The sequence below is a fragment of the Oncorhynchus nerka genome, linkage group LG13, assembly GCF_034236695.1.
Source record: "Oncorhynchus nerka isolate Pitt River linkage group LG13, Oner_Uvic_2.0, whole genome shotgun sequence".
Lineage (NCBI taxonomy): Eukaryota > Metazoa > Chordata > Actinopteri > Salmoniformes > Salmonidae > Oncorhynchus > Oncorhynchus nerka.
In genome coordinates this window covers 25,202,282-25,214,990 of record NC_088408.1, presented here as the reverse complement: position 1 = coordinate 25,214,990, position 12,709 = coordinate 25,202,282, and the positions used below count along the sequence as shown (strand labels likewise).

The window sequence follows — 12,709 nt, the reverse complement described above, 5'->3', positions numbered from 1 at the left end:
ATGAGCTTGAAGGAATTGTCCGTAGAGCTCTGAGACAGGAGTGTCAGAGGCACAGATCTGGGGAAGGGTGGCAAAAAATGTCTGCTGCATTGAAGGTCCCCAAGAACAGTGGCCTCCATCATTATTAAAAATGGAAGAAGTTTGGAACCACCACTGTTCCTAGGGCTGAGCAATCTGGGGAGAAGGTTAGGGAGGTGACCAAGAACCTGATTGACAGCATTTGAGTTCCTCTGGAGATGATTGTCCTTCTGGAAGGTTCTCCCATCTCTGCTGCACTCCACCAATCAGGCCTTTATGGTAGAGTGGCCAGACAGAAGCCACATCGCAGTAAAGGGCACATGACAGCCCTTGAGGGGATCTGCAGAGAAGAATGCCACGCCTGTATTTGGAATTTCTCCCAATCTTTTAGTGTCTGACCCCCAAAAACTCAAGGCTGTAATCGCTGCCAAAGGTGCATCAACAGTCTGAATACTTTATGTAAATGTGTTCATTGCCAGATACTTTTATCCAAGAAGGTCTGAGTGGCACTTGGAGGTGCTAATGAAGATGGTTTGCCTAAAGACTACCACAATTACATTAAACACATAGCATACATATTCAAATTGTAAAGAAAGAAAATAGTTTGGGTATAAGAATACGTTTTATTCAATGGGGCTAGGCAACGCAGAGATGACAATACATTATTTCACCCATACAACACTGTAGCCTGTTATTAAAGTACAATACATTTACAATATCGTAAACAAGTTTTTTTACACCTTCCAAATTACATTTGATATATTAATATGGTGTAAGAGGGCACTTTTTCTATGACGACAAGGTGAAGGTGCTCTACTCAAAATGGCACAACAGAAGCGTTTAGATTGATCAAAGCACAGCATATAACAATCATATTGTATAATTGAGGGATGTCTCCTTTCATATCTGGAAAATGGTGAAGAAGTAGAAACTGATACTGCTGCAGCATTGCTCATCTTCAGTGGTAATCCAGTTGACATGGGTGTCTTGAGAGGTCAGCTGGTGAACCTACAGTAGTACATAAATAAATGAAAAGCCCACCTGATGTTAGAATGGCACCTATACCACCAGGGCTTTAAATTGTTTGGTTGTGTTTAATTCATGTGTTTTAGTGTGATAAAGATTTAAATCTGTTGGGCTTGAACAACCAATAGTCAATACAGGTTGTGCTATCCCATTGAGGCCTTTGTCCTATGCTGCAATGTCCATATACATTTTCCTTCCTCTTATGAATAAAGTTCAACAAATTATCATTGTTTTATCATATGATAACCACAAGTTTTGGCAATAATGTCCTCTGGGATATATGGACATATTGTACTATTTGCATGTCCCATAGTCATGGCTAGAAGGGATCCAGTTGTCAAATGAACGTCATATTTGACATTTCGTAGCAGTTTACGATCATTCAGGCAGCAGGTTAAGAAAAGGGTTAGCTAAAATGTACTTTTGACAAGTTGGCTCCCTTTTAGCCAGGACCCCTTTTTCATAGGCCTAGATTACATGGTTGCATTTAAGACAAGATCGTTTTTAAGCCAAGGCTACCATCGTATGAAAAATGATTTTGAAAATGTCACCAGTCAAAGTGTAGCAGAAACGTCTCTGATACAGCCTATATACCTATACCACAACGTGCTTATTAAATAGCCTAAATTATTACTATCCAATCTACTCATAACATTAGGAATTGTAGGCTTACATTTGTCTGCAAATATACGATGATAGAGGCATGCAATCCTTTGTTAGAATGGTGCATTTATGGTGAAAACAGCCCCCCAAAACTTCTCACACGACAAATGTTAATTGCTAGACTACAAGCTATCTAGCTAACTTAGTGTTGTGGTTAACACTTGGTTAGCATAACAGCCAGACTAAACTCGAAATCGATCAGACTCGACTTACCAGTGATTAAATGATTGTAGCAGACCCGTTACTGACAGCTGTCTGGGTTCAGGTCTTGACAGGCAAAAAGGTTTATTCTCTTATCTGACAGTTCTTGAGTCTTACCTTGGTGTCACCAATGGTGTTTCATGATTGCGGGGAATCTGTAAACATATTTTTTTCCTGTTGTCTTTCCTGTCTTGTTAGAGAAGCCAAGTACTCCATTTGATGTTATCATGCAGTTTGGGGTAGCCAGTCAGTTATTGTTGTCTGAAGAAGTAATGCGGTGGTTTCCAACGTGGCCGCCAGGACGCTTTTTATGTTAACTGCAAGCCCTCTATAGACCAATAAGACAGAGTTCCAAACCTCTCTGCCAATAACAGCGTTTTCAGTTTCTCCTCCCCACTCAGACCACTCCAGTCCCAGCAAAATTATTGCATGAGAAATTGCTCTTTGCTAAAAAATATTTTTTCTTTTCAAACATTTTAATTGAAAACAATCACAGTAAGGTACTTCATTGTTTCCCAGAAATGATTTGATATTGAGATTTAAAAATAAAAATAAACGTCTGCATTTGACCTTTAAACCATGGAGATCCTATTAAATGAATATAGCTGCAAATTAAGTGGACACTTCTGATGACGTATCATGCCGTCATCCGTCTGTCTGACGAGTTGACACTTGCAGGGCGAGGGAAGAATTAATTCATTTGAAATGGACCGCTCTTGCCCGGAAATGTGTCACTCGTTCATCCCACGGTTGTGTTTTCAGTCATCATGGAACTGTTGTGTGTGCCTTACATGTGCTACAGTCAATTATGATTGCATTTCAAATCAAATTGTATTTGTCACATACACATGGTTAGCAGATGTTAATGTGAGTGTAGCGAAATGCTTGTGCTTCTAGTTCCGACCAGGCAGTAATATCTAACAAGTAATCTAACAATTTCACAACTACTACCACACACAAGTGTAAAGGAAGGAATAAGAATATGTACTTAAAAATATATGAATGAGTGATGGCTGAACGGCATAGGCAAGATGCAGTAGATGGTATAGACTATGGTATATATATGAGATGAGTAATGTAGGTTATGTAAACATTATATAAAGTGGCTAGTGATACATTTATTACATCAAGATGCAATAGATGGTATAGAGTACAGTATATACATATGAGATGAGTAATGTAGGGTATGTAAACATATAAAGTGGCATTGTTTAAAGTGACTAGTGTTACATTTATTACATCAATTCTTCCATTATTAAAGTGTCAGTATGTTGGCAGCAGCCACTCAATGTTAGTGATGGCTGTTTAACTGTCTGATGGCCTTGAGATAGAAGCTGTTTTTCAGTCTCTCGGTCCCCGCTTAGATGCCCCTGTACTGACCTCGCCTTCTGGATGATAGCAGGGTGAACAGGCAGTGGCTTGGGTGGTTGTTGTCCTTGATGATCTTTTTGGCCTTCCTGTGACATCGGGTGGTGTAGGTGTCCTGGAGGGCAGGTAGTTTGCCCCCGGTGATGCGTTGTGCAGACCTTACTACCCTCTGGAGAGCCTTACGGTTGTGGGCGGAGCAGTTGCCGTACCAGGCGGTGATACAGCCCGCCAGGATGCTCTCGATTGTGCATCTGTAGAAGTTTGTGAGTGCTTTTGGTGACAAGCCAAATTTCTTCAGCCTCCTGAGGTTGAAGAAAGGCTGCTGCCCCTACTTCACCACGCTGTCTGTGTGGGTGGACCATTTCAGTTTGTCCATGATGGGTACCCCAATGAAAATTCCACCCTCTCCCCTACTGTCCCGTCGATGTGGATAGGAGGCTGCTCCCTCTGCTGTTTCCTGAAGTTCCTGAAATTCCCCCAAGGGCATAGGACTGAGGGTTTAGGGCCTAGGGCTGTCTATATTGAGTTTGAAATGCAGCCTATGTCATAAACCCTCAAAGTTCCAGAATGGAATAAATGGCAGCCATGTTGGACAGGGATAAATCCAAACCAGTCTAATTGGAATGAATGGCAGTAGAGCCATAATCTTGATTTTACTTATGCCGGGGGGAAAAAGGCATGTCATATTAGAAATTGTGTAATAGAATTATTGTTAACCTAAAATATTGTAATAGAATTATAAAACATATAATATTTTTTTATTTTCCACCATAATTTGCAAATAAATTCATAAAAAATCCTACAATGTGATTTTCTGGATTTTTTTCCCTCATTTTGTCTGTCATAGTTGAAGTGTACCTGTGATGAAAATTACAGGCATCTCTCATCTTTTTAAGTGGGAGAACTTGCACAATTGGTGACTGACAACACTTTTTTTGCCCCACTGTATTCTAATTCTATGTCATTTATTCATTTTTATGAGAACCTGTAGTCTGGGTACCTGTCTGTTTACCTAGCATTCCACTCATTGCCACTCACTCCTTGTCGTACTAAATAGACTGTCCTTTCTGCCATCTTCAAATATGAACATTCAATCACAGTTTCTAAACCATACTGTACTGTCTTTGATTCTATCATTAATGAGCTCGGGGAGAACAGAGGATTTAATCATGATTCGATAACCCTCACAGCTATCATCCAATCACAACAATTATGCAAATATTGGAACTCGATCACTTTTTTTCTTCCACAGATCATGCACCTGTTTTTTGTTTGGTTTTATCGGGATAGTGGACAGTCTCACAAAAGCAATGTTGTGTATAAACCCTGGATGACTGGCTGGGGGCACTGTATTGAAGCCTCCACGCAGCCACTCAATTGTAAAAAATATTTAGGACTCTATAGAAATGCATTTATTAATGTCTACATTAGTTTGACACGTTTATTCAATTTGTCACCTTAATGCATACTTTTAAATTATATTCAGCTAAACATTTCAAATTTAGACAGCAGTAATGTTACTGTCCCCACAACAACAAAAAATATATATGTCACGAACCGGTTCAAAGCCCGTAACAAAAGGGAGACAACGTGGAGATAAGGAGTAACGAAATATATATTTTGTTAAATAAGAAACTAAGTACAATATACAATGGTGTGTGTAATCAGTAGTGTAAGTGAGTGTTTTGCATGCATGAATGTGATAATGCAGGGTGTTGAAAGGTGCCAAAGCAAACAACCAAAAGGCCACCAAGATACACAACAAAATCTGTAAAGGTGTCTGCATGGAGAGAGTCTCTTCCATGAATGTGGAAGAGGTCTATTTATCCTGGGACACACCGGCCCAGGTGTTTCCCATGTAGCTGACGACCCTCCCAACTGCGCCCACCGGCATCCTAATAAGGAAACAAGAACAAAGAGAGAATACGGCAGACAGAGTGGGAGGGTCGTCACAATACTTACTGTAAATACATGTCATTTTGTCCTTAACATTCAATTGAATTACTGTTCAATTCCATTCATTCCTATGGAGGACTGCTCCTGCTAGGAAGTGCCAATTTGGGTGACCGGTGGCCTCTCAACAGCCAATCATTAGTATCAGCAATCCAGGGTCGAAGTAAGTCGGAAGTTTACATACACTTAGGTTGGAGTCATTAAAACTCGTTTTTCAACCACTCCACAAATTTCTTGTTAACAAACTAAAGTTTTGGCAAGTCGGTTAGGACATCTACTTTGTGCATGACACAAGTAATTTTTACAATAATTCTTTACAGACAGATTATTTCCGTTATAATTCACTGTATCACAATTCCAGTGGGTCAGAAGTTGACATATTCTAAGTTGACTGTGCCTTTAAACAGCTTGGAAAATTCCAGAAAATTATGTCATGGCTTTAGAAGCTTCTGATAGGCTAATTGACATCATTTGAGTCAATCGGAGGTGTACCTGTGAATGTATTTCAAGGCCTACCTTCAAACTCAGTGCCTCTTTGCTTGACATCATGGGGAAATCAGCCAAAAAAATTGTAGACCTCCACAAGTCTTGCTCATCCTTGGGAGCAATTTACAAATGCCTGAAGGTACCATGATCATCTGTACAAACAATAGTATGCAAGTATAAACACCATGGGACCACGCAGCCATCAAACCGCTCAGGAAGGAAATGCGTTCTGTCTCCAAGAGATGAACGTACTTTGGTACAAAAAGTGCAAATCATTCCCAGAACAACATCAAAAGACCTTGTGAAGATGCTGGAGGAAACAGGTACAAAAGTATCTATATCCACAGTAAAACGATTCCTATATCGACACAAAAAAGCCAGACTACGGTTTGCAACTGCACATGGGGACAAAGATCGTACTTTTTGTAGAAATGTCCTCTGGTCTGACGAAACAAAAATAGAACTGTTTGGCCATAATGACCATCGTTATGTTTGGAGGAAAAAGGGGGAGGCTTGCAAGCTGAAGAACACCATCTCACCCGTGAAGCACGGGGGTGGCAGCACCATTTAAAGGCAATGCTACCAAATACTAATTGAGTGTATGTAAACTTCTGAGCCACTGGGAATGTGATGAAAGAAATAAAATATCAAATGAATTATTCTCTCTACTATTATTCTGACATTTCACATTCTTACAATAAAGTGGTGGACATGCCTAACTGACCTAAGACAGGGAATTTTTTACTAGGATTAAATGTAAGTAATTGTGAAACTGAGTTAATGTATTTGGCTAAGGTTTATGTAAACTTCAGACTTCAACTGTACGCCATTGGTCAAAAGTTGCTAGCACACAAAGTTCTCAAACTATACTGAACAAAAACGCAACATGTAAAATGTTGGTCCTATGTTTCATGAGCTGAAATAAAAAATCCCTGAAATATTCCATATGCACAAAAAGCTTATTTCTCTCAAATGTTGTGCACAAATTTGTTTCCAGCCCTAGTTGGTGAACATTTCTTCTTTGCCAAGATAATCCATCCCCCTGACAGGTGTGGCATATCAAGAAGCTGATTAAAACAGCATTGTCATTACACAGACGCACCTTGTGCTGGGGACAATAAATGACCACTCTAAAATGTGCAGTTTTGGCACATAAAACAATGTCAAGATGTCTCTAGTTGAGGGAGTGTGCAATTGGCATGCTGACTGCAGGCATGTCCACCAGAGCTGTTACCAGAGTATTGAATCTTCATTTCTCTTCCATAAGCCACGTACAACATAGTTTTAGAGAATTTGGTAGTAGGTCCAACTGGCCTCACAACCACAGACCATGTGTAACCACGCCAGCCCAGGAAGTCCACATCCGACTCCTTCATCTGGGGGATCGTCTGAGACCAGCCATCCGGACAGCTAATGAATCTGGGGAGTATTTCTCTGTAATAAAGCCCTTTTGTGGAGAAAAACGAAGTCTGATTGGCTAGGCCTGGCTTCCCAGTGGGTGGGTGGGACTATGCCCTCCCAGGCATCGTCCCAAAATTACATTTATTTACAGTATGTATTTACAGTAACATTACCAAAAACGAAACCTCTGTTTCAGTCCCTGTGTTGACATAAAACATGATTTGGTCTGCTCAGTCAGTGCTCATGCTGGATAGCCTTAGCTTGCTAGCTAACCAGGTTGGTTTGCCAGAATGTCTACACTTAAACTTTACTTTGAAGCTGAAAGTTACCTCGGCAATGCTCTTAGCAATTTGAAAATTAGCTGCCCAGTCATGTGAAATCCATCGATTAGGACCTAATGAATTTATTTCAATTGACTGATTTCCTTATATGAGCTGTAACTCAATAAAGTCGTTAATTGTTACATGTTGCGTTTATATGTGTTCAGTATAAATACATACTGCAATTCCAACCACAAAACGTCTTAGCTTTGATTTTGTTTTTTTGACGTTGTTAAAATTCTAATTCTATTTTCGAGACTCTACGTGTTATGGAATTATGCTATGTTTAACAACCAATCAGCAACTCCGTCACAAGGCCAGTACAAGAAGTGAAGTGGAATGCTATGCCGCGTTAAAAACAACTGGGAAATCTCCGACATCTGACTTCAGTGCGTTCAAGACAACTGGGAACTCGAAGAAAAAAAAGACTGGGAATAATCTTTGAACGGTCATCCAACTTGGAATTCCAAGTCTGAAACTCGGGCATATTTCTAAAGCGCTGACTTTCCGACCTGAAGATCACAGACGTCATGATTTGACCTGATTTGACAGACTACCACAGTTACTAAACCGGTCCCCATGCTAGACAAGATGCGACGAAAACGTCATTTTAGCTCGTGACTGCAATGTTACCATGGATACGTATTGTTTACAAACACCTCTGGGCTGTCAAAAAATTATATTGCAGCCCAATGGAAATAGCCAATCATGACTTCTGAAGTTTACCTGGAAATCGTGGGTTTGATGAAAGAACACCATTTTCAAATTGCTAAGAGCATTGCCGAGGTAACTTTCAGCTTCAAAGTACAGTTTAAGTAGACATTCTGGCAAACCAACCTGGTTAGCTAGCTAGCTAAGGCTATCCGACATGAGCACTAACTGACTGAGCAGACCAAATCATATTTTATGTCAACACAGGGACTGAAACAGAAGTTTCCCACCTCGTTTTTGGATCCAACAATTCGTCCATTACTCGAATGTGACTGGCATGTGTATCTAACCAATAAGAAAAGAGTGGGTATACTTTGAGTATTTGAATAATAGACTCAAATGGAGAATAATGCTTAGCTAAGTAGTGTGATGTATGGCTTGAGCTGTGGTGTGCATTAGTCAACATTTGTATTATGAATTGTTGAGTTAAACTGCATCCTTTAACATTTTCAAACCAAGGAGCTGAAAGGGGAGGTGTGGCAGTTCTCCAGCAACCTAATGTGTTTCGTGAATGGTTGTCTCCTTGGCAACGAGAAGGACCTGACCAGCTGGGCTGAGAAGCAGTGGGAGTTTACACTTATCCGTCCACATGCACTATACCTGGCCCTCGCTGACGACTACTACTCTAAACACCTCCACAGCACTGGGGCAAGTCTAGTCTACACACTGTACTTGCATAGGATTAGGATAGAGTGACACAATAGACCATGAAACACACAAAGACAGACAGTGCAGTTACTACAGCAAGCCCCATGGCCCTAAAGTACTTTATAACAGTGACATCATACCTACAACATGACATCCTCTCTCGCTTCCACCACAGCACACGTTTGTTTACATGGACATTTCGATCCGAGGGGACTCGGTTGGGAGATTACTGTTTGAGGTGAGGCTGTCATTTGTAACCATTGATCTGATTGGACCTGAATGGGTAAAGAAGTTGGTCCAGAGTTGTATTGACAGCGTAGGTCTTCTGTCTCCCCAGCTGTTTACAGAGCTGTGTCCGAAGACGTGTACAAACTTCCAGGCTCTGTGTACAGGGGAGGCAGGCCTGTCACAGAGTGAATTAATCCTGTCCTACAAGGGTTCTGTGTTCCATCGTGTGGTGCCCAACGGCTGGATACAAGGGGGAGGTACGGTCTACCAGGTCCTCTATCTGAAAGTCACCCCTATAGGCCTACATTGATAAGAAAGGACATACAGGACTGTATTTGACTTGCCATTGATTCCATACTGTATCTGTTTGCTGTCATATTGGTAAGTTTTAATTGAGTCATCATACGTCAATATTTACTTTGTCAGTACACACACCACTTGATGATGTCATATTTCCCTATTGCAGATATTTCTGCACCAGGCAAAGGCAACGGAGGGGAGTCAATCTACGGGCCAACTTTTGAAGGTACAGACGCAGGCCTAACATCAAGTTACTACTCTACAGTATACACATGTAGTACACATGCCTAGGGAAATGTATTCAGGTAAGTAAGTATAGGGAGATGTATTAGGATGTATGTCTATTTACTGTCTCCACACTAACATGTGACTGTGGGATCTGCTAGATGAGAGCTTTGCAGTCTCCCACAGTAGGAGGGGCATCCTGGGAATGGCCAACCAGGGTCCTCATAGCAACAGCTCTCAGTTCTACATCACCCTGCAGCCCGCCCTTTGGATGGACAGACAATATGTGGCTTTCGGGTGTGTACATCTCTAATAATGTGTGGTATAGTGCTGTTAGTTGAATGAAGTGTATGTTTGTATATTGCTATAGTGTAGTGTTTGTGTACTGCTTGTGTCTCGGTTTTGTGTTCTAAAACCTTTAGGCTCGCACAATCTTTTGGATGTCAACGTTTAACGACCTCTGTGGCGTCAGGACTGTTCTGGGATATACTGTATTTCTGTATTTTGTACCTGGTATCCAGCTGTTTTCATATTCTCTTTGTTTTGTAGTCAAGTGGTTGAAGGCACAGAGGTTCTGAGGAGACTTGAGGAAGTCCCAACCTACAATGAAAGACCCAAACCAGACTGTAAAGTAGCAGACTGTGGAGTGTTTGAACCCTGACATAACCTTAACTGCATATTTTTATTAAAACCCAGTCTGACAACTGGTCCAGCTCTATTTTATTCTTGGTATATTCAGTTAAGCTCAGTAAATTAAAGCTTTAGTCACTGGGGAATTGGATTTGTAATAAATATATACAGTACCATTCAAAAGTTTGGACACACCTACTCATTCAAGGATTTTTCTTTATTTGTACTATTTCCTACATTGTAGAATAATAGTTTAGACAAACTATGAAATAACACATATGTAATCATCTAGTAACCAAAAAAAGTGTTAAACAAATCAAAATATATTTTATATTTGAGATTCTTCAAAGTAGCCACCCTTTGCCTTTGACAGCTTTGCACACTCTTGGCATTCTCTCAACCAGCTTCACCTGGAATGCTTTTCCAACCGTCTTGAAGGAGTTCCCACATATGCTGAGCACTTGTTGGCTGCTTTTCCTTCACTCTGCGGTCTGACTCATCCCAAACCATCTCAATTTGGTTGTGGTTGGGGGATTGTGGATGCCAGGTCATCTGATGCAGCACTCCATCACTATCCTTCTTGGTTAAATAGCAATTACACAGTTTGTAGGTATGTTGGGTCATTGTCATGTTGAAAAACAACTGATAGTCCCACTATGCCCAAACCAGATTATGTAATCGCTGCAGAATGCTGTGATAGCCATGCTGGTTCAGTGTGCCTTGAATTCTAAATAAATCACAGTGTCACCAGAAAAGCACCCCCCACACCATCACATCACATCCTCCATGCTTCATGGTGGGAACCACACATGTGGAGATCATCCGTTCACCCACACCGCTTCTCAAAAAGACAGCGGTTGGAACCAAAAATCTCAAATTTGGGACTCCAGACCAATGGACAAATTTCCACCACTCCAATGTCCATTGCTCTTGTTTCTTGGCCCAAGCAAGTATCTTCGTATTGGTGTCCTTCAGTAGTGGTTTCTTTGCAGAAATTTGACCATGAAGGCCTGATTCACACAGTATCAAATCAAATTTGTCACATGCGCCGAATACAACAGTATTTCACCTTACAGTGAAATAATTACTTACAAGCCCTTAACCAACAATGCAGTTTTTGAAAAAACACGTGTTAAGAAATAAAAGTAACATAATTAAAGAGCTGAAGTGAAATAACTATAGCGAGGCTATATACAGGGGGTACCGGTACAGAGTCAATGTGTGGGGGCACTGGTTAGTCGAGGTAATAGCCAGCAGCATACCACCCTGCATACCACTGCTGGCTTGCTTCTGAAGCTGAGCAGGGTTGGTCCTGGTCATTAACCTGGATGGGAGAACAGATGCTGCTGGAAGTGGTGTTGGAGGGCTAGTAGGAGGCACTCTACTCTGGTCTAAAAAATATCCTAATGCCCCAGGGCAGCGATTGGGGACACTGCCCTGTGTAGGGTGCCGTCTTTCGGATGGGATGTTAAACGGGTGTCCTGACTGAGGTCATTAAAGATCCCATGGCACTTATCGTAGGGGTGTTAACCCTGGTGTCCTGGCTAAATTCCCAATCCGGCCCTCAAACCATCACGGTCACCTAATAATACCCAGTTTACAATTGGCTCATTCATCCCCCTCCTCTCCCCTGTAACTATTCCCCAGGTCGTTGCTGTAAATGAGAACGTGTTCTCAGTCAATTTACCTGGGAAAATAACGAATAAAAATATGTACATGTTGGTAGAGTTAAAGTGCATATATGCATAGATAAAACAGAGAATAGCAGCAGCGTAAAAGGGGAGGGTGGGCAATGCAAATAGTCTGGCTAGCCAATTGAGTAGCTGTTCGGGAGTCTTATGGCTTGGGGGTAAAAGCTGTTGAGAAGCCTTTTGGACCTAGACTTGGCGCTCCGGTACCGCTTGCCATGCGGTTAGCAGAGAGAACAGTCTATGACTAGGGTGGCTGGAGTCTTTGACAATTTTCAGGGCCTTCCTCTGACACTGCCTGGTATAGAGGTCCTGGATGGCAGGAAGCTTGGCCTCAGTGATGTACTGGGCCGTACGCACTACCCTCTATAGTGTCTTGCGGTTGGATGCCGAGCAGTTGCCATACCAGGGAGTGATGCAACCAGTCAGGATGCTCTCGATGGTTCAGCTGTAGAAACTTTTGAGGATCTGAGGACCCATGACAAATCTTTTCAGTCTCCTGAGTGGGAATAGGCTTTGTCTTGCACTCTTCATGACTGTGTTATTGTGTTTGGACCGTGATAGTTTGTTGGCGATGTGGACACCAAGGAACTTGAAGCTCTCAACCTGCTCCACTTCAGCCCCGTCGATGAGAACGGGGGTGTGCTCGGTCCTCCTTTTCCTGTAGTCTACAATCATCTACTTTGTCTTGATCACGTTGAGGGAGAGGTTGTTGTCCTGGCACCACACAGCCAGGTGTCTGACCTCCTCCCTATAGGCTGTATCATCGCTGTTGGTGATCAGGCCTACAACTGTTATGTCCTCGGCAAACTTGATGGTGTTAGAGTCGTGCCTGGCTATGCA

General features: G+C 41.7%; 1 protein-coding gene across 1 annotated transcript; it reads left to right on the top strand.

Annotated features, from left to right (window-relative positions):
• The first annotated feature begins 7,420 nt into the window (after window positions 1–7,420).
• ppil6 (peptidylprolyl isomerase (cyclophilin)-like 6) lies at window positions 7,421–10,256 on the top strand. Its single transcript, XM_029676483.2, has 8 exons — window positions 7,421–8,222; window positions 8,355–8,450; window positions 8,607–8,795; window positions 8,971–9,033; window positions 9,133–9,280; window positions 9,490–9,549; window positions 9,710–9,845; window positions 10,098–10,256. The coding sequence occupies exons 1-8, from the start codon at window positions 8,145–8,147 to the stop codon at window positions 10,207–10,209; spliced, it is 882 nt and encodes a 293-aa protein (XP_029532343.1). The 5' UTR covers window positions 7,421–8,144; the 3' UTR covers window positions 10,210–10,256.
• Window positions 10,257–12,709: the final 2,453 nt, after the last annotated feature.

Excerpts from the sequence above, each read along its gene's own strand:
- ppil6 (XM_029676483.2), top strand. The coding sequence starts at position 8,145 with ATGACTTCTGAAGTTTACCTGGAAATCGTGGGTTTGATGAAAGAACAC. Across the intron at positions 8,796-8,970 it reads AACACCTCCACAGCACTGGG|CACACGTTTGTTTACATGGA; the intron begins GCAAGTCTAGTC and ends CTTCCACCACAG. Across the intron at positions 9,550-9,709 it reads CTACGGGCCAACTTTTGAAG|ATGAGAGCTTTGCAGTCTCC; the intron begins GTACAGACGCAG and ends GGGATCTGCTAG.